At 44.6% G+C, this 22,221-nt stretch overlaps 1 protein-coding gene across 1 annotated transcript in view; it reads left to right on the top strand.

Moving 5' to 3' along the window:
* Positions 1–10,996: 10,996 nt before the first annotated feature.
* LOC143923455 (up-regulator of cell proliferation-like) overlaps positions 10,997–22,221 on the top strand; it is a 51,903-nt gene continuing 40,678 nt past the window's right edge. Inside the window, exon 1 of the mRNA XM_077447140.1 lies at positions 10,997–11,119. Coding sequence (XP_077303266.1) covers positions 11,077–11,119 — 43 coding nt within the window. The 5' untranslated portion in view covers positions 10,997–11,076. The remainder of the gene's footprint in view (positions 11,120–22,221) is intronic.

Below are 22,221 nucleotides of genomic sequence, written 5' to 3'. Positions count from 1 at the left end.
CTTTTGAACAAACCCAATCAATATACGATTATTGTGATTTTTTTTTTTTTTACCAAAAATATGTAGAAGAATACATATTGGCCTAAAATGAGAAACAAAATGTGCTTAAAAAAAAAAATGGGGATATATATTATAGCAAAAAGTATAAAATATTGTGTTTTTTTTCAAAATTGTCGATTTTTTTTGTTTATAGCAAAAAAAAAAGAAAAACGCAGAGATGATCAAATACCACCAATAGAAAGCTCTATTTGTGGGGAAAAAAAGGACATCAATTTTTTTGGGTACAACGTCACACGACCACGCACTTGTTAGTTAAAGCGATGCAGTGCCGTATCGCAAAAAATGCTCTGATCATTAAGCAGCTAAATCGTCCGGGGCTGAAGTGGTTAAACTCCAATTGTACTGTTGTAATTTTTTTAATGGATAATACTAGTCTAATCCCCTGTACACACGGTCGGAGATTTCGACAATCAAATCCGTCGGATTTTGTCCGTCGGATCTTGTCCGAAACTGTTGCATACACACGGTCGGACTAAGTTGTCGAAAAATCCGATCATTCAGAACGTGATGACGTAATTTCGTTACGATGGGACTACATTCAGGCTAGTAGCCAATAGCTTTGATGTAGGAATTTGATCTGAGCATGCGTGGCACTTGGTCCGATCAAAATTCTCTACACATGATCGGAGTATGTCCGATCGAACCAGTTGGTCGGAAAATATTTCCAACAAGTTGGAAAATTGGGTCCGACGGATATTCCGACAGAATCAGTCCGATGCATACCACACACAGTCGGATTATCCGACAACACGGTCCGATAGGACACATTCCGACGGATTCTCTGACCGTGTGTACAAGGGCTTAAGAGGGACAAGTATACTAAGTTTGAGTAAAAAGTTGTCCTGTCTTCATGTGTTCGTGTGTTCAGTTCTGGAGTTTTTGAGCACTTTTCATTGGGATCAGTCCAGGTAAAGAACATATCAATATCATTTTTGGGAGCAGGTGTAATTTTGTTTCCATCCAATTTGTGAAAAATGGTTACCCAACAACATAACTGTGACAGACTCACCCGGGACAGAGACTTTTGAAAAGGACTGAATGCCAGCCTCTTGCCCATTGATTATGGGCCTTGGCATTTGGGGGAATGGTGCTCTTTGTGAGCTGTATGCCTGGGGACCCCTGAGGTGGTGTTACTTGGACTCAGGTCCTTGTCCCCCCCCAAGACACACAGACTCTGGATATGTATATGCCATATCGGCAATAGTGACTGAATCATACTGTTGGGGCACAAACTGTTATGCCGCGTACACACGAGCGGACTGTATGGTGTACTTAGTCCGTCATACAATCCGACGGACAGTCCGTCATACTTTCGACTGAACGGACTTGACCACACACGGATACCCAAACAGTCCGTCGAAAGCTTGCGCGATGACGTGTACAGCACATACGACGGGACTAGAAATAGGAAGTCCAATACACAGCAAAGCACCCTTCCGCCCTGTGTAAATCCTTTCTGGGCATGCGCCATTCTTAGTCCGTCGAACTAGCATACTGACGAGCGGATTGTCCGCTGAAACCAAAGTACGACGGACAGAATTTCGAAAAATCCGAAATACTTAGTAAGCCAGACTGCACGCTGAAAAAGTCCGCTGAAGCCCACACACGAGCGGACTGTCCGCTGAAATGTGTTTCGACGGACTAAGTACGCCATACAGTCCGCCCGTGTGTACGCGGCATTAGATGCTAATATCATCAACTCCAGCCACCTGTCTGTTGTGTAAATGAGTCTAGTCTGGCTTGTAAGAGTATTCCACACATTGTTGTTTGTGCTAATTAACCCTGTGTTTATGTTTATGGTAATGTATATTGAATAGTCAGTCAGCGAGCTAGGAGAATGAATGAATGAATGAATGAATGAAATACTTGTATAGCGCACAATGCAAACTGAATCGCCTCTAGGCGCTGTGGCGAGCTTTGATCATCTGCTAAAAGAGGAAGGTCTTGAGTTTTTTCCTAAAAGCCAGGGGATTTGCTTCCAGGCGGATGTTGATTGGGGACATAAAGTTTTAGCCCCTGTACACACGGTCTGAGATTTCGACAACCAAATTCGGTTGGATTTTGTCCGTCGGATTTTGTCCGTCGGATCTTGTCCGAAACTGTTGCATACACACGGTCGGACTTAGGCCGCGTACACACGCGGGGACTGTTCGCCCAACTTTGTTCGTAAAACAGTTTGAGCGGACAGTCCGCTCAAAATTAGCATGGACGGACTTGGCCACACACGACGAACAAACAGTCCGCTGAAACTTGCGCGATGACGTGAACGGCACGTACGACGGGACTAGAAATACGACGTCCTATACACTGCAATGCAACCTTCGCCGTGTAAATCCTTTCTGAGAATGCGCGGAACTTAGTTTGACGAACAAGCCTACACACGGGCGGACTGTCCGCTCAAACCAAGTTTCAGCGGACAGTTTTACGGAATTTCCGAAAAACTTTGTTCGTCAGAAGACCACACACGAGCGGACTGTCCGCCGAAACACTGTTCAGCAGACAAAGATGGGCGAACAGTCCCCGCGTGTGTACGTGGCCTAAATTGTCGAAAAATCCGATCATTCAGAATGTGATGACGTAATTTCGTTATGATGGGACTACAGTCAGGCTAGTAGTCAATAGCTTTGATGTAGGAATTTGATCTGAGCATGCGTGGCACTTGGTCCGATCAAAATTCTCTACACATGATCGGAGTATGTCCGATTGAACCAGTTGGTCGGAAAATATTTCCAACAAGTTGGAAAATTGGGTCCAACGGATATTCCGACAGAATCAGTCCGATGCATACCACACACAGTCTGATTATCCGACAACACGGTCCGATAGGACACATTCCCACGGATTCTCCAACCGTGTGTACAAGGGCTTAGGCTGAAAAGTCTTATCTCTCAGTCAACTAGTCTGGGTTAATGATTAGATAATTATCTCATGCTAATTAGGTTAGGTTTTAGTCAAGCTGCTGTATATATTTGTGTGAGATCTCAAATAAAAGGCTATTCCTGATGTCCTCCAAGACTGGTGTTGTCTGGTTCTTGGGGGTCCCTATAGCCAGATCCATTGGACTCGTGTTCTAGGACTTAGGAAGCGGTATACTGAAGGAAGCACTCAAGCGGAGTGTGGGGGATAGGTTCCGTCACAATAACAAAATATAGAAACAAAAATTGTAAGCAGGGGTAAAAATGGGAAGGTTGTTGGGGTATGAAAAAGAAGAAATTAAAGGTCCATTGGTATAATTGCAGAGTGCACAAAAAGAATCAGGGTGGTTCAAAACATGTTAGCAAGTCTGCCTAAACTACAATTTATATACCCAAATTAATTTTATATGATTTATTAAAGACAAATAGAGCAATATTTTGTTGTAATTGATGCATTTTTTTTATTACAGAAAGGAAAAAGACCAAACAATTTGAAAAAATAAAAATCTGCTTCCCTTTGTAAATGCCAGCACAGAATGAACACCCCAAAATTAATCTTTTTGGAAAGTGGATACCCCAAGGTGGTCTAATTTGGAAATAGAGAAACAGGGCATTCAAATGAGCACTGTCAGGCAGGAAAAAACAGGCACTTGAGGCATGTTTTTAACTCATCACAGCCACAGATTCTCCTGCCATTGCGACACCAACTGTCATGGAGGAGTTAGCTGAATTATTTTAACATGGCATCAGCCACTTAGGAAGAATGTGTAGAAATGAATTGGCTCTGAAGTTAGCTTTGAGGAAAAATATGAGGCGTCTAATGGAGACCTAAAGGAAGGGGGCATCAGTTATAAACAATGAAAGCAGAAAAGTGAGGAAGAGGCACAATCCCATTAAGGCAGGATGTCATGCAGGAGCAGCTGGCAGAGGAGTGGAGGGAGCATATGCCCAATTCCTCTGGGTGACAGAGCTCCTTTGTCTCCCATTCAGCTTCTTAGAGCTCAGATGCATGAGCCATTTTCAGCATGTGTGCAGAAAACTTCATCATTGCTGTTTGCAGTCTCTGCCTCAAGCACATTAAGCATGGAAACTGCATCAGCCATTTGGGTATCATATACATGAAAAGCCATCTGACCTCTCCCCACACAGCTTGTGTAAGGCTGACCGCAGGTCAGCCTGTATTTGTAGGAGGAGTCAGGCTGCATAAAGCCTGCCCTCCTTGCCTCATCCCCTCGTGGTCATAGGCTCTCGTTTGGAGTCTGCCTGCCAATCTTTCTCGTCTCTCCCATCCACAAGGAAGCCTCCTGCCCGATGTTCACATGGGGTTTTTTGGCTCCGCTTGGTTGTAAGATCTCGGACGCCAACCCGCTTCCCCCGGTGTTTCTCTGGGGGGATTTGGCCACCTGACAGCTCCTCTGCTTTCATGAGGGGGCCGCCCGCCCGCTTCTCCCGGTGGCTCGGCCACCCACCAGCTCCGCTTGATCGTTATATTTCATCAGCCTGCCCGTTCCTCCCGGTGGCTCGCCGGGGGAGTGGTTTGGCCACCCGCCAGCTCTCGTACAGTTTTTGGTTTCTCATGCGTTTACAGTTCTCATGCAATTTTCGGTTCTCATGCAAATTACGGTTTCTCACGCAATTTACGGTTTCTCATGCAATTACGTTCTCACGCAATTATGTTCTCGCGCAATTTACGAGTTCTCATACGATTCACGTTCTCATACAATATATGTGCTCATGAAAATTATGGTTTCTCATGCAATTTACGTTCTCATGTGGTGTACGTTCTCACACAGTTACGTTCTCATGTGGTGTACGTTCTCACAGGGTTACATTCTCATGCAGTGTATGTTCTTGTCCAGTTTACGGTTTTCATGCAATTTACGGTTTCTTACACAATTTGAGGTTCTCATGCAATTTGCATTTCTCATGCAATTTACGTTTTTTTATGCAATTTACAGTTTTCATGCAGTTGAAGTGTTTCATGTAATTTACGGTTTCTCATGCGATTTGCGTTTCTCGTGCAATTTGCGTTTCTCATGCAATTTACAGTTCTTACGCAATTATGGTTCTCATTAAATTTATGGTTCTCATGCCCTTTACGTTCCTCATGCAATTTTCGTTTCTCATGCAATTTACGGTTTCTCATGCATTTTATGTTTCTCATGCAATTTACATTTCTCATGCAATTTTATGGTTCTCATGCAATTTTTTTCACTTCTCATGCCAATTCATGTTTTTCCCATGTTTCTTACATTTCTCATGTTACGTTTCTCACGTTTCCCATGTTTCTTACATTTCTCATGTTTCCCATGTTTCTCATGTTTCCCATGTTTCTCACGTTTCCCATACTTCTTACGTTTCCCATGTTTCTTGCGTTTTCCCATGTTTCTTGCATTTACCCATGGTTCTTGCGTTTCCCATGTTTTCTTGCGTTTCCCATGTTTCTTGCATTTTCCATGTTTCTTTAGTTTCCCATATTTCTTTCGTTTCCCAGGTTTCTCACGTTTCATGTCATAGGTCTTTTCATGTCATTGCCTTTCGTTCGCTGTATTTCTGTTAGCTGGTGCTTACATCCAGGATCTGTCACATCTTCAGATCCATATGGGCTGAGGTTTCCCTTTTAATTGATTGTCATCCCACAATCTTCTCGCCTGTAGTCCATATGTTATACGTGCACGTTCATCATTACACATTTATTACTACCCACCACGGTCTGTGGGTACCTTAGCCCTGAGTGTTTGTTTTAATTTCCTGTCTTGGCGCAGCAGGTTGCTCAGGTCCACTTCTGCTTACACTAGGGTCATGTTGGTCCTGTCATTTCTGCACCCACGTCCTTTAACTTGTTAGGTACCAGGGAGATTGTTATATCATGGGCTGGTTGTCTGTTATGTTTTCTGGTTGTTTCACGCAGCTGCGTTGTCCATGTTCTTCCACTGCAGGTTACCCATTACGTCTATGAGTTTAACAGATTGAGGTGTTCGTTTTTAATTGGCTTGTTCGGTGGCAAGTCTCCTCATCTGTTCTTATGCTGCTCACATATTTCATACAACCTTAGGTTGCTCATGCAGTTTGTTTCTCATGCAGCTAGTTTCTCATGCAGCTAGTTTCTCATGCAGCTAGTTTCTCATGCGGTTAGTTTCTCATGCAGTTAGTTTCTCATGCGGTTAGTTTCTCATGTGGTTAGTTTCTCTTTGGTTAATTTCTCTTGCAGGTAAGTTTCTCATGCTATTTGCGTTTTTCATGCTATTTACCTTTCTCTAGTTTTTTTTCCAGGTTTCTCTAGTTTCTTTTCCAGGTTTCTCTCGTTCTCTCTGCTGCTCACGTTTTATCGGCTCGCACTACGTTTCTCTCGCAAGTTATGTTCCTAACCCAGTTGTGTTTCATTTCCACACTACCTTTAATTTCCTAGCAGCGTTCGGCCAGGAGCTGTGCAATGATATGGAATGATTAGTAAGTTAGCCTATTGCAGCTTCTACCGGCTCAGGGGCTTTAGTGGATCCCAGAACCCTCTCGGCACCTAGGCCGGCATCAGTAGGCCCAGATCTCGGACGCAGGTGCTGGCTATGCACCTTCTCTTCAGTTACAATTTTGTGATGAATTGGGTTTCCATTTGGCTGTCGCAGCAGCCTTGATCATTAGGGCTTATTTTGAATTCCAGGTAGGCTCATGACACTGCTTGGCATGTTTTCCAGGCTTTCCAGTCTAGGTTTCCTAGTCCTGATGGTTAACATCCAGTTCCTATTTGCTTTTCTGTTTTCTTTTTTTGCCTCTTCCAGCTTGTATCGGCCCACAGCACTTTCGGGGTATATCGAGCTGAGTCTCAGCTTTTCATGTTGTTGGATGACCCTATCAGGTTTCTTTGTGCACATTCTATGTAAGCCATCCTCAGGGATCCAGTAGAGTAGACCTCCTGTTGTGCTCAGCAGACTTCCCATTGTGGGTCATATTTTTCATGACATATCTGACATGCTCTCAGGTCTCCTTTTGCATTAGTTACCAGCGTGGTGCTCAAGGCAGTGCTATAGCTGGCATTTTGAGGTTCCTGAGGCCAGGGGAGTCGGGCTTCTGGCCCAGGGTCTTGCTTACTTTTGGCCAATCAACTGGTTTGTCACCCCGGCCTTTTCTGTTACATCTGCATGCTCCCAAGACGTAGTAATCAGGGGCGGCACTGTTATCAGGTTCTTGGAGCCTGGCAAGGCGTGGTGCGCGGGGTTGGTTTTATACCAGCTCATTAGTGCTTCATTTGTCAAACCCTGGGATGGTCCTCTGTTGCCTTTCCCTAGCGCTCCCCTCTCCGCAGGTAAATGCACACTTCATTGCCTCCCTCCTTTTTGGCCAAACAGGGTCTGGACCCCAAAGCATACTTTGGCTATTCATTCAGGGTAGGAGTGGCTTCTGCGACTTTGCGCCAGAGGGCCCCAGCCCTTATTATGTGGTATTTGGGTAGGGGGGGGGGGTCGCCTTGTTTCTCTGGGTATGTCCCAGAGACACTTTTTTGAGATACCGCAAGCGTTTGTCGATTTTGGCAGGTCAAACGTTAATTCACTGGGTAATAAATTTGGTTGTTAAGCTTTCATCCTACTGTGTTTATTTTTGAACCCTTTTAGGCATACTGACCCCGCAACACTTCAGGTCTATGTTCTCTGTTGCTCTTTGTTCCTTTACTATACTATCCACAGATTGACTTTGAGTACAAGTGTAAGGCTGACCGCAGGTGTAGGAGGAGTCAGGCTGCATAAAGCCTGCCCTCCTTGCCTCCTCCCCTCGTGGTCGTAGACTCTTGTGTCCCACCCACCCCCTTTTCTTTTTCTTTCTTTTCATTTCATACTTGGGTATGCCCCCTTTTAGGCATACTGACCACGTGACCCTGGCACACTTCAGGTCTATGTTCTCTGTTGCTCTTTTTTCCTTTCTTATACTATCCACAGATTGACTCTGAGTACAAATTGGGAATAGCACCAAAAAGCTACATGTCAGGAAAAGGGCCTCGCTCCGCCTCCTTCTTCCTGCTCTTCTCATTCCACATTGTCGCCCACTATACACCATGCACCCTCAGTAGCCTTCAGTGATAGGGATCAAGATATAGAAGGCTGTTCCAGTGGGGGGGAGGGTCTACATGGGCAACACAGAGTAGGGGAAAGCATAAGCAGGAACCTTGTTCCGATTCTGCCAACACCACACCACCAGATGTAGCACCGAGCAGGCAAATTTCACTGCCCAAGCTGCTAGAGCGAATAAGAAAATACACCCCCAGCCACACCCATGACCAGCATCTGTAAGTGACTGGGGTTAAGCTTTTTTTATAAAATAAAATTTTAATGGTTTTACACTATGAGCACCCTTTTCTCCTTTATAAAACTCGTTTTGGATGACTGAGTGCTCCTTGTGGGATAATTGTTTGTGATAGTTCTGAGGGAAGATCCCCTGCACCCCTTTGAGACCTGCCTTTTGCACTCATATGCGCATTTGCTGGTTTGATATTGCTAGCCCTTACTTCTGGTGAGTCATTTAGCAGATTTTGGTGGTGGACTATTCACTGAAGGTGGGGGCATGTCTTGGAGATGGAATCCATTTTCACCATAAATTTGGATGTATGAAGATCTTTTGATTGCACTGGACACTTCATGAGATTGGAGAGATATATGGATTGTTTGTAGATTTTTTACCATATTTATGATATAAATAAGCACAGGACACTTTATTATTTTTTCAGTATTGCAATACAAAATACATTTAGGACGGGACTTTGTAAATAGTTATGTTATTGATTTGAATACTTTGTTTGTAGTTTTTAACGCTACATTGTGCTATATGTAAAACAAAAGACAGGCCAAAGAGGTCCTAAAGAAGCAGTATTCCCACAAAGTGGGTCGACCCTATTTTTATACATCTGAGACACCTCCAGCAGGATGTCCTAGAGAGGTTTTCCAGATACTTGTGGTCAAGCGTATGCATGAGATTTGTAATGTTTTTTATGAGATATGAAATGATTACAAATTTTTATGTCTTTTATATGCAAATAAAATTTTTGATCTTTTAACCACTTCAATACAGGGCACTTATGCACCTTCCTGCCCAGGACAATTTTGAGCTTTGAATTACAATTACGCGGTCATACAACACTGTACCCAAACTACATTTGTATCATATTGTTCCCACAAATAGAGCTTTATTTTGGTGGTATTTGATAACCTCTGCGTTTTTTTTTTTTTTTTTGCTAAACAAATAAAAAAAGACCAAATGTTTTTTATAAAAAATAAAAGTTTTGGTTATGTTTCTGTTATAGAATTTTGTAAATAAGTAAGTTTTCTTTTTCACTGATGGGCACTGATAAGGCGGCACTGATAGGCATTGATAAGGCGGCACCAATGAGGGGGCACTGACGGGCACCAACGATGGGAACTGATATGTGGCACTGATGGGCACTGGTAGGCGGCACTGATGGGTGGCACTGATATGCAGCACTGATGGGCATTGATAGGCGGCACTGGTGGGCACTCATGGGTGGCACAGGTGGGCACTGATGGGCACTGATAGGTGACACTGATGGGCACTGAAAGGATGAAAAGATGGGTACTTATGGGTGGCACTGATAGGCAGCACTGCTGGTCACTGATGGGCATTGATACGTGCCACTGATGGGCACTGATACACGGCACTGATATGAAGCACTGATGGGCATCCCTAGTGGCAGTGGTAGGCATTGTCAGTGGGCACTGATTGGCAGCTGCCTGGGCATTGATTGGCAGCTGCCTGGGCACAGATGTGCATTTTCCTGGGGGTCTAGGGGGGCATACCTGGTGGTCCAGTGTGGTGGGATCCCTGGTGGTCCTGGGCGGCATTATGGTGGTCCTGGGTGGGATCCGAGGGGAGGCTGTGCTGATAAACAATCAGCCCAGATCCCCCCCTGTCAGGAGAGCCGCTGATCGGCTCTCCTCTACTCGCGTCTGAGGAGGAAGTGGGAGCTCAGTGCCCTTAAAAACTGGGCACCTGCTCCCCCTCCAAAAAAAATGACATGCCAAATGTGGCATGTAAGGGGATCACCAACACTTAAAGCAGAAGTTCCATTTTTGGGTGGGCATCTGTGGGGTATCCTAAAATGGAAGGTGGAGGAGCGCAAGATCTCAAACATCCACCAGCTCCGCAATGTGGTCATGGAGGAGTGGAAGAGGACTCCAGTGGCAACCTGGGAAGCTCTGGTGACCTCCATTCCCAATAAGGTTAAAGGGGTTGTAAAGGTAAATGTTTTTTCACCTTAATGCATTCTATGGGGGTGGGGCCGTGTGATACATCGAGCAGCTATAGCCGCCGGCTGTATCACGGGAGCGCGCCCGCAGGTGCTTCTCACCATGAGAGAGAGCTCGCATGAAAGTGAGAAGTACCTGCGGGAGGAAGCCGAGACAGCCGCCGAGGGACCCCAGAAGAGCAGGTTCGGGGCCACTCTGTGCAAAACGAGCTGCACAGTGGAGGTAAGTATGATATGTTTGTTATTTTAAAAAAATACATTTTTTTACTTTACAATCCCTTTAAGATAGTGCTGGAAAATAATGGTGACCACACAAAATATTGACACTGTGGGCCTAATTTGGACATTTTCACTTAGGGGTGCACCCGCTTTTGTTGCCAGAAGTTTAGAAATGAATGGCTGTGTGTTGAGTTATTTTGAGGGGACAGCAAATTTACACTGTTATACAAGCTGTACACTCACTACTTTACATTGTAGACAAGTGTCATTTCTTCAGGGTTGTCACATGAAAATATATAATCAAATATTTATATAAATGTGAGGGTGTACTCACTTTTGTGAGATACTGTATATCTTGGGGAATATTTCTTGAATAGTGAAGATTCACCAAGATCTAGGGAAAATTCCATAGCAAAGAGAACAGCCTAGTTGCTTTTAATAAATAAAGGCGATACATTTCCTTGTTTTGGTGTTATATGTAACTTATAAACTAATAAAGATAAACTTAGAAATGAATAACACATTTACTGTAAATTCCAGCCCATACCTGCTTTATGGCTTCTTCTTGCAACTGATCAGATAACATGTTCAAAACAAAGAAAACAAATAAAGTAAAAGGTTGCACAGTCCTTTAGAATGGCGTATAGATTACTGCTCTTCCTACTCCTCTGTGAAACATGTAAGTTTAATTTATTTAGTAATATTTCTATTAGAAAGTCTTCCTGGTAATATATGACCACTATGTGAAGATGTATAGAAAGGAATGGTTTGATCTAAATTCTTTGCTTATGACCTTTAGGTGCAGAGAGCAAATTACTTACTTTTAAGTTCAGTAACCCAATTATTTAATTGAGTTGTCATATGGCTCTTTGCTAAACTTTGCTGACTTTTCTAAATCTAACCCTAAAATCAATTTCATTTGATAGTTTTTCTCGTTCAAAAGTTTTTATTTTATGTTAAAATAAATTACATGTACAGAATATAAGACAAATTATGTGATACCAGAAATAAAAAGTAGACATATTGAAGTACGGATGATACAAAGCAAAGAAGAATTTCAAGATATTCTCATGGGAATGACCATTTGATAGTTTTTCATCCTTACAAAATTATTACTTTAAAAGGTTTATTGTAAGCTTGCAAAGCTTCTATAGGGTTAATATGTGATAATCATGGCACTGTAGGACTTGATACCATGTCCACATTTACCTTTTCTGTAGCACCATTTATTTTGCACTATAAAAAAAAAAAGTAAGTTAATAAATGTCTATCCAGAAAGATAAAGTTAATTTTATATGATGAGGGCTTAATAAGTCCACCAAAAATTGTAAATGTTAGTTTTAGTTGTTTGTACATTTATCCGTTCTGTGCATGTGTATATATGAACCGTGGGGGTGAAATATTATCCAGTTTTAAAATGATTTAAGTAATTTCAATTAAATCCATGTGCCCACAGATATTGAGAGGAAAGTTAGTGCTCCTATAAGTAGGCACTTTTGAAGATTATTGTTATTTATATTTGTTTATGGTTATTAGTGATCTACAATTGAGGCAATGTGGGTGAAACATGTAAGATAGACGTGACCATTGAGCTGGGATCTGAGCTGAAGTTTGTCTTTTATTTACCTTACATTGGAGGTAAATACAGTGTGCGGTACCTGCATGCCATATAATTACATTTACTTGACTATCCATTGAGCAATATTCGACTCTCAATCTGCAGAAATATTCCAACATGATATACAATTTATTTGATGCTGTTACAGATTTCATTACTTTAAAATGCTTGTTCCTAATCATATACACAATGGATACAATATCCAGGATAGATAAGAGAGAATATCTCCGCGCTACCAGGACAGCAGTAAACAACGGAACACTAGCTGCAGCAGACACCGAACTGGTCAAACCAGCACAAACAATAGGTTAAATAAAAATCAATATATGGTGGCGTGCTCACATGAAAAAATTAATACCATAAATAAAGTGCTAATTTATAAAGTGGCATCGCATGTGCAAAGTTGCATAAAACACACATATAGTGACAACGTATGTGCACATTTGCATAGAAACTTATAAAATTGCCAAATAATCATATAACCTTCAAATTGCAAAAAAACGCATATAAAGTGACATTGCATGTGCAAAATTGCATAGAAACACATATAATTGCTACATAATCGCATAGCCTTCAAGTTGCATGGAATAAAAAAGTGCTAATGCTGACAGACTATGAGGTAGAGTCCAACACTTCACAAGAATAGAGAAAATTAAAAAAACAAAATAAAAATAAGATGCGGGAAAGTGCTGTGCTCCAAGTGACAGTCAGTGAAAATACAGTCTTTCAGTGCATAGGTGGTGTGAATCCACCCAATGTTCCTCTTGTGTGGTAGTGGCCAGGGGACGCATCAATCAGTCTTCATATATAATGATAGGTTATCTCTATGTGGCGCTGGCTCCTGAGGAGCATGCACTATATGTTTTTGAAAACTAATATTCCTGAAACCACAGTTGGGTTTTTAGGGTTAATTTTACTAAATTATGATTTCAGTGCCAGTCCAGCTGGGCTGCACTGGGTTCTCTTTGGCTGCAGGTGTCACTGTCACCGCCAGCAAGTAGTAGAACGCAGTTTAGCTGGGTGTAATGAATGTCACGTTTTCTCTGAACCAGCGCCGTGGGAGTGTTTCTCCTGATGTGCATGCTGGGAGGTGGTATTTAAGGTGCTGACATCACGTGTTATTGGGTTCCGTGCCAGAGGATTTTCTGTCTGTTTGGTCCTGGTCCTCCTGACCAGCCCCCATGGCCCTCCTGGCCTGGGGTGCGGTTCCATGCATTTCCAAGTCTCGGGGCTGGATAGCCCGAGGTGAAGCAACTGCAGGGACAGGCCTGAATGGATGTTGAGGCCTGGTGATTCAAGGGTGGTCCGGTGCCATCTCATCTAAGGAGAGGGCCAGCAACTGGAGAAGCATCCAGGGGCAGACTCTTCAGGAGAAGGCCGTGCGCAAGGCTGGCTTCTCTGGAGGAGCCTGGAGGCTCAGTTGAAGGACACTTCATGGATCTACACTCATACTGTATCGCCGGACCGGCTGAGAGATACTGGTCCCGTATGATAGCTCTATAAATTTGTCGATGTCCCTCAGTTACGCTCATGTCTGTGGCAGAGAGACTTTTTCTCAAGTATTATACACTCAAGGCTGTGGCAGAGACTTTACTTTACTTAACACCCTACCGGCTGCTAGGCCTAGTGAGAGGAGGTCTATCTGGGGGTTGTGAAGATCCAGCTGTGAAACAGTTATTCTCTGGATTCCTTCTATAAAGACTTTCCATTTTTGACAGTCCAAAATACCTGAACTTCCTCCTAACCGTCTACCCTAACCTGAGAGATCTTGTTTCTATTTCAAATAAATAACCCAAAAGAAGATTCAGTGTCAGTTTTTACATTTCTTTGGGCCATCTACCATGGGAAACCTTAGACAGAGACGAGGTCAAGAAGGAAACGGTAAGCCCAATAAAACCAGCAGCTCCTTCAGGGTCAGTGCTACATCTATATGCCTCAGTGTCAGTGGACAGCCTCCTAGGTCCGTGAAGATAGAGTAAAAAGGAGAGTGGGGACCCAAATCGTGAAGTATATAAACACAGATATTTATTTGAGTTTGCAGGTTTAAAAATACTCACATAATAAAACAGGTAAAAAACAAGATAAAAACGAGTGGCGAGCTCGTGGCCTGATGTCACTTCCTGTGTCCGTGTAAGGCAATCCAACGCGTATTGTCACAATTACGTTACTTCATCAGGGGTTTAAAAAACTAGGAAGTGTCGTTAAATAGGTTAATTAATATTAGTTCCAAGTGGCCATTTTCTTGTGGCCTATGTGTAAAAACATATGGCGGCCATTTCCCAATAGATATCCTGGACATTCTATAGTCCTGGTAGAAAATATAATTATAATTGAGCTACAACCATGACATATATGGAGCTACAGCGGAAGTAAATATATATAACTAGAATTAAAAAAACTGTTTAAAATGTGTTATTTAAAAAATGTACTAAAGCTAAACCAATGGAGCATTACCACGTGCTTCCATCCCAAATTGATGTAATAAAGTGGTGGAGATTAGGGATGAGCTTCGTGTCCCAGTCGAACATACGTTCGACTCGAACATCGGCTGTTCGCCCGTTCGGCGAAGTCCGAACGTTTTGGTCCATTCGCGCCAAATTCGTGTGGCGCTCACGGCCCACAATGCACTGCGATGGCGCAGTGCATTGCTGGCTCATGATTGGCCAAGCATGCACTGTGACCCCGCATGCTTGGCCAATCGCAGCGCCAGCAGCGAGGAGAGTCATGATTGGCCACAGGCAGGATGACTGTGGCCAATCATAGCTCAGGCTGTGTAGTGCACTCCCCACACTATATAAGGCCGCCAGCGCGGCGGCCTTGTGTAGTGTGTTGGCGTCTGAAGCAGTTAGTGGGTGTTCTGTGTACCTTCAACACAGTACACACCGATCCTTTTCGGCCGATTTTCGATCTTGCTGTTGTGTAGTGGTTGTTGTCTGCATTCCCTGACCGCAGTATACACCGCTATATTCACCTCACCTATATAGCTAGTGACCTATCTTTTATAATAGAGCTTGCAGTCAGTAGTGTTAGGAGCTAGTGCGTGCTGTCTGCGTGCTCTGTACCCAGTACATACCGCTATATCCACCTACACAGTTTTTCTCTATTTGAGCCCACTTGCCATCTGCAGGAGTTATTGGAAGTTGTGTGTGCCTCCAGCACAGCACAGTATACATCTGTATATACCCCTTTATCTCTGGTGTTCTATAATAAAGGCATCTGCAGGAGTTAGTGGGTGTTGTGTGCCTCTAGCACAATATACACTACCCAACTGCTTTTTTACCCAACTCCCTTCAGGCCATTACCATGTCTGGAAGGCCAGCAAGGAGAGGCAGACAGGCACGAGCCGATAAAAGAGGGCAAGCAGGCTCTGTGTCTAGAGACAACAGTGCTGGTCGTGGACGCGGTGCATTGTCATCAGCACGTGGCCATGGGACAAGCTTGTCCTTCTTTTCGGCAGCTGGACATGTTGAGCCGCAACATGCCAACGACTTGGTAGAGTAGATGACCAAGCCCTCTTCATCCTCCTCATCCTCTCTCACCCAGTCTCAGGGTACTAGCAAAGCAGCTGCCAACGCATCGTCTTCCCTCCTCTCAATGTCATCATCAGTGACTCCTTCCCTAGACGCACCACGTCCTCCTGAGGAGTCTCCTGAACTCTTTGAGCACAGTGTTGGGTACATGCTCCAGGAGGATGCCCAGTGTTTTGTAGCCTCTGATGATGACACTCAGCTAGAGGAAGGCAGTAGCGTGAATGCAGAGAGAGGGGATGCTCAAGAAGGACAGCAATCTGGCAGTCATGTTCCACAAGCTGCAGCATACTGCCAGGTTTGCTACAGCGATGAAAAGGGAGGGGATGATGAGGACACTGACTCCACGTGGGTGCCTGGTAGAAGAGAGGAGGAGGCACATGTCCAATGAGGCAGGATGCCCTCCGCCGCCAGCTTAGGGGCAGCACACCGACTGAATCACACCGCAGAGCTCAGCCTGTGCAGGGCGCTGCCTCTGCACGTTATTCTAAAAGTTCTTTGGTGTGGGCCTTTTTTGAGATGAGTGCATCAGATTGCACCGCTGCTATTTGCAACATATAAAACCTTCGAAAAACAGTGCTGGTCTAAACAAAGTGCTAGACAAATATATGTGAAAAAATCAAGTGTAAATAAAACAAAAACTTGATATTAGTGTTAATACTGACAGTAGTAAGTTCTTGCTGCAACTCAATGCGAGACACACACAATATACAACAATCTAAAAATAGCTGCGCTAAAACTTATAAAACAAAATTATAAGGTGACATAATATTTCTTATTTGCAAAAAATCCCAAAAACATGCAAAAATAGTGCCAAAGTAATGATTTCCAGGCATATAAGCAGTCCAAAGAAAAGGAAGCTGAATCTTAGTCCATTTTCGGTGACTCTCAAAAACCACCCTTTACACACGTAGCAGGTGCACCCAGATTAGAAAGAGATTATCCACCACCAAATTAGAGGAGGCTTACCAGCTGTCAAGATCTCTTTTTAAGGAGATCATACGGGCTTGTAAAATGTTACGTTCCTGGTCCCCACACTGGGCTCTGTTGGTAACTCCAATCAATCTGCTCCCTCTTTATGGTATATCTCGTTCCACCACAATCATTTAGTACGGCAAAGAGAGAAGAAAAAAAGCTCCCATAGCATAATTCCGTAAAGATTTATTAAAATTTAAAAAGTAAAGTAACAACTCACGAATTCCCAGCAGAGTGTAAGCGTATAGCGTATAAAAAACGAGCCGGCCGGCTCTCTCTTGTTTGCACTGCCCGCCCTTCCGGATTAACGTGGAAATGCGGTGACGTCAGCACGCCGCTCACCCTACGTCGTTTCGTCAAAAGTGACTTCTTGCTGGGGTGCTTTATAAGTTTTAGCGCAGCTATTTTTGGATTATTTGCAACATATGTCTCAAGCGTATCTCGCGTGGCCAAAACATCAGCCGCTTGAGCACCACATGCTTGACCAGACATATGTTGACCTGCCATGCAGCTCGTTGGCAAGCGTACCTCAAAGACCCATACCAAAGAACAAAGCGGCCCTCTCCTTGCTCCTCATCAGCTGGCATCTCCAACCCCACTAGACCCTCAGTCCTCTCTGAAACCTGCTCTGAGAGGAATGAAGGTGTAGAATTAGGTGTGTCACAGCCAAGTGTTTCCGGGCACTCTGCTAGCAGTACACCCACGTCCGATTATAGCAGGTAAATGTCCCTGCCCCAGCTGCTGGACCGGCGAAAGAAGTTCACTCCCAGCCATCCACATGCCCAGCGGTTGAATGCTAGCTTGGCTAAATTGCTAGCACTTCAACTGCTGCCTTTTCAGTTGGTAGACTCGGCCCCCTTCCGTGAGTTTGTACAATGTGCGGTTCCTCAGTGTCAGGTCCCCAAACGCCACTTTTTCTCACGGAAGGTGATTCCAGGTCTCTACTGGCATGTGGAAGGCAATGTCCTTGCCTCGCTGGACAGGGCGGGCAGCGGTAAGGTGCATATTACCGCTGACTCATGGTCCAGCAGGCATGGACAGGGACGTTACCCGTCTTTCACGGCCCATTGGGTCACTCTTCTGGCAGCTGGGAAGGATGCAGGACAAGGTGCAGTAGTGTTGGAGGTTGTTCCGCCACCACGCCTCCAAAATGCTACTATTGGTTGTGACACACCTCTCTCCTCCACCCCCTCCTCTTCTTCTTCCTCCATGGCCTCTTCCAGTGCTCTGTCCTCAGAACCAGCGGTGCTTCGTAGGCGTTCCAGGGGCTACGCAAGTACGCAGGCAAAACGATGTCATGCCGTGCTTGCGCTGGTTTGTTTGGGGACAGGAGCCACACTGGGGCGGATGTTTTGTCAGCTCTGCAGGGGCAGGCCGAGAGGTGATTGACGCCACGACCAGCTTAAGCCAAGGATGGTGGTTTGCGACAATGGCACCAACCTCCTCTCCGCCCTCCGACAGGGACAACTGACCCATGTGCCCTGTGTAGTTCATGTCCTTAACCTGGTGGTGCAGCGGTTCTTGGGCAGGTACCCCGGCTTACAGGATGTCCTGAAGCAGGCCAGGAAAGTCTGTGTGCATTTCCGCCGATCATTTAATGCCTGTGCTCGGCTGGCTGAGCTCCAAAAGGAGTTGAACCTGCCCAAGAACCGCCTTATATGTGACATGCCCACCATGTCACATGGTGGCCAGGAAAGTCTGTGTGCATTTCCGCCGATCATTTAATGCCTGTGCTCGGCTGGCTGAGCTCCAAAAGGAGTTGAACCTGCCCAAGAACCGCCTTATATGTGACATGCCCACCAGGTGGAACTCAACGTTGGCCATGCTGCAGCGGCTGCACACACAGCAGAGGGCCATCAATGAGTACCTGTGCGACTACGGCACCAGGACAGGGTCAGGGGAGCTCGGTTTTTTCTCACCATGCCAGTGGGGCATGATCAGGGATGCATGCACTGTCCTGTCACCGTTTGAGGAGGCCGCAAGGATGGTGAGCAGTGACAGTGCATGAATCAGTGACAATGTACCTCTTGTCCACCTCTTGGAGCATACGCTGTGTGGAATAATGGACAGGGCACTTGAGGCAGAACAGAGGCAGGAAGAGGAGGACTTCCTTGCCTCTCAAGGCCCCCTTTATCCAGACAGTGTTCCTGCTGTGCCACCCATCACACAGGAAGAGGATGAGGAGGAGGAAGAGGAGGAGGCGGATGATTGTGTCAGCATGGAGGTGGAGGCTGGCACTCAGCATCAGCAGCAGCAGCAGCAGTCTTGTAGGGATGATTTACAGTCCCAAGAAACATGTGGACTTGTACGTGGCTGGGAGGAGGTAGCTGCGGATCATGTTGTCCTTAGTGACCCAGAGGACTCCGGACCGAATGCCTCAGCTAACCTACGCTGCATGGCCTCCCTGATCCTGCAAAGCCAGCGGAAGGATCCTCGTATTCTTCGGATGAAGGAGAGGGACCATTACTGGCTGGCCACTCTCCTTGATCCACGGTACAAGGGTAAGGTTGCCGACCTTATCTTGCCATCGCAGAGGGAGCAGAGGATGAGACATCTCCGGGAGGCCTTGCAGAAAGGTCTGTGCAACGCGTTCCCAGAGACTGGGAGGTTACAAACTCCTGGTCCTGGACAACGTGTTGCTGAGGCATTGGTCAGAAGGAGCGGTGGAGAAGGTGGCCGTCTGACTGATGCTTTCAGACAATTTTTTAGTCCGCAGCCCCAAAGTATGATCGGTTCCAGCAACCATCGCCAGCGTCTGATTTACATGGTGCAGGAATACCTAGGGGCAAGGTCAGAATTGGACACCTTTCCCACCGAAAATCCTCTGGCTTACTGGGTCTTGAGGATGGATCACTGGCCAGAGCTTGCACAGTATGCAATTGAGCTACTGGCCTGTCCTGCATCCAGTGTTCTTTCGGAACGCACCTTCAGTGCTGCTGGTGGCTTTGTTACTGATCACAGGGTGCAGCTGTCTACTGAATCAGTTGATCGACTGACCTTCATCAAGATGAATCAGTCTTGGATCACCCACAGCTACCAAGCACCTGAAGCTGATGTAACCGAATAATTTTTTTTGAAATATCACATCCCTTCAAGACTGCCTATGCTGATGCTGAGTGACTGTCCTGTTATGTTGATTGTCTATCCTCTTCCTCCTCCGATGATATGTTGGAAGAACATTTCTGGTTCTGGGTGATGCCATCAGCCCAATTTTTCTGCCCCTGTTTAACAGGGGCGTTTAAGTACAATTTTTGATGCAATGCTTTGCAGCAGGGCTAATTCCTGCAATAAAACAAGAGTATATGGGAGAGGTTGCAGTGTCGTGGCACCAGCACCAGTGCCTAAGGCCCAATTTTTCTGCCTCTGTTTAACAGGGACATGTAATTACAATTCTTGATATAATATTTCACAGGAGGGCCCGTTCCTGTGCCCACCCAGAGTAACTGTGAGGACTTATAGTGTTGTGGCACCAGCACCACAACCACCAAAGGTCAATTTTTCTACCACTGTTCAACAATGGCATGTAATTACAATTCTTGATATAATCGTTCACAGCAGGGTGCTCCAGTGCCCACCAAGAGTCACTTTGAGGGCTTAAAATGTTGTGGCAAAACCAACACTTTGTTCCGCCATTTCTGCAGAGCATATAGGACAGGCCCCTACTTTCAAACATCCAACTTACAAACATCTCCTACTTGCAAACGGAAGGAGACAACAGCAAGTGAGATGAAAAAAGATGGACGACAAAACAAATTATACAGAGGTGATAACCCTTCCCTATGTTTTCCAAAAAGCTTAAAAATAGTTTTTTTGACTGGAGCTACACTTTAAAAATGTACCAGTTGAAAATTACAAACAGATTCAACTTAACACAACAAACCTACACAGTCCCTGTCTTGTTTGCACCGCCTGTATACTGCTGTTCTGAGTATATAGGGCCTGGGAGCCACACGCATTTCCTTTTCTTAATATGTGTACGGGGTTCCCCTTAATATGCGTACAAGACCCAAAGGAGCTGGTAATGGGCAGGGAGGGCTACCTATGCCATTTTTCTCAATGATTGTCAACCATATTGCAGGAACCAGATATAACATTAAAACCGCAAGCAGCTTTAAATGACGTTATTTCCGTTAAATGTCATTTTGTGCAGGGACTGTTCTAAACACGGGAAACACGTGGCACTTCACAGGCATACTACAGACACCCCCCAGGCACCACATTTAAAGGAATATTTCACTTTTTTTTCCCACTTTAATCGTCATTAAAATCAGTGCTCCCGCCAAAACGGCCGTTTTTAAAACTTTTTTTTGCATTGACCCATGTCCCCTGGGGCAGGAGCCAGGTCCCCAAACCCTTTTTAGGACAGTATCTTGCATATTAGCCGTTAAAATTAGCACTTTTAATTTCGAACGTTCGAGTCCCATAGACTTCAATGGGGTTCTAACGTACGTACGAATTTGGGGTCCGTTCAAAAGTTCTGGTGCGAACCGAACCGGGGGGTGTTCGGCTCATCCCTAGTGGAGATTGGTTTGGGACTTTTGACGAAGCCATGGCCTGGTAAGGTCATATATTTCCATCCATGGGGACTTTAATTGAAACCATGGCCTGGTGAGGTCATGCGTTTCCATCCCTATTGTGTTCAAAAGGAGGGGAGCAAGGTGCAGTCATAGTAAAAACACAATAAAAGTCCAGGGTTCACCAAAGCGAGATTAGATAGAAACATTTTCAAAGTAATGCCTGCCTAATCTTGCTTTGGTGAACCCTGGACTTTTATTGCATTTTAACTATGTGATATCAATGTTATTATCATGTTCATTGCTATTACCTTTGATACCTTTGACTACCATTGATACCAGCAATATATGTATATATAACTGTAATAATCAATAAAATTCTTATATGTCCACCAATTTATTCCTATGCTACCAGGTGCTTCATGTAAAGCCCCCCCCCCCCCCCCGCTCTCCTCCTTTTGAACTCAATAGGGATGGAAACATATGACCTTACCAGGGCATGGTTTCATTTAAAGTCCCCAGGGATGGAAATACATGACCTTACCAGGCCATGGCTTTGTCAAAAGTCCCAAACCAATCTCCACCACTTTATTACATATTACAACAAGTCTTTTTTAGGGAGAAACACAGACAATCACCCTCCAAGATGGACGGACGAAAAATGAGAAACAAGGAAATATGGATAAATTCCAGACATACATAGGTATACAGAAATATATTAGAAAGGTCGATATTAAAAAATATATAGCAAGTAACCCGATAAAAACTAGACCTATATTGGAAAATCAAGAGATCGTACATAGCAAACTTTGAAACAAATCGACTTTTAACCCCCCCCCCCCCCCAATTAACAACAAACACATTGAGGTAGTTAAGAAAGTAGTGATCCAGGATCTAAAGGATCTGAAAATCAAAAAGAAAGACGAACCTGATTACATTAAGAGTGGGATTAGAAAATTGACGAAAAGGAATGATGACGTGTTTCCACCTGCCAATAAGGGAGGAAGAGTCGTAATCCTCTCCAAAGAACAATATAGAGATGAGATGTTGAAACTTCTAGAAGATGAGGATACCTATAGTCGAATATTAAGTAACCCTATGTTCAGATGTAGAAAAGAACTTGAAGTCATACATCTAGGACTAAAAA

Source organism: Lithobates pipiens, unplaced genomic scaffold (assembly GCF_037356315.1).
Source record: "Lithobates pipiens isolate NorthernLeopardFrog02 unplaced genomic scaffold, aLitPip1_a1.2 Scaffold_22, whole genome shotgun sequence".
Lineage (NCBI taxonomy): Eukaryota > Metazoa > Chordata > Amphibia > Anura > Ranidae > Lithobates > Lithobates pipiens.
This window is presented reverse-complemented; position numbering and strand designations above follow the sequence as displayed.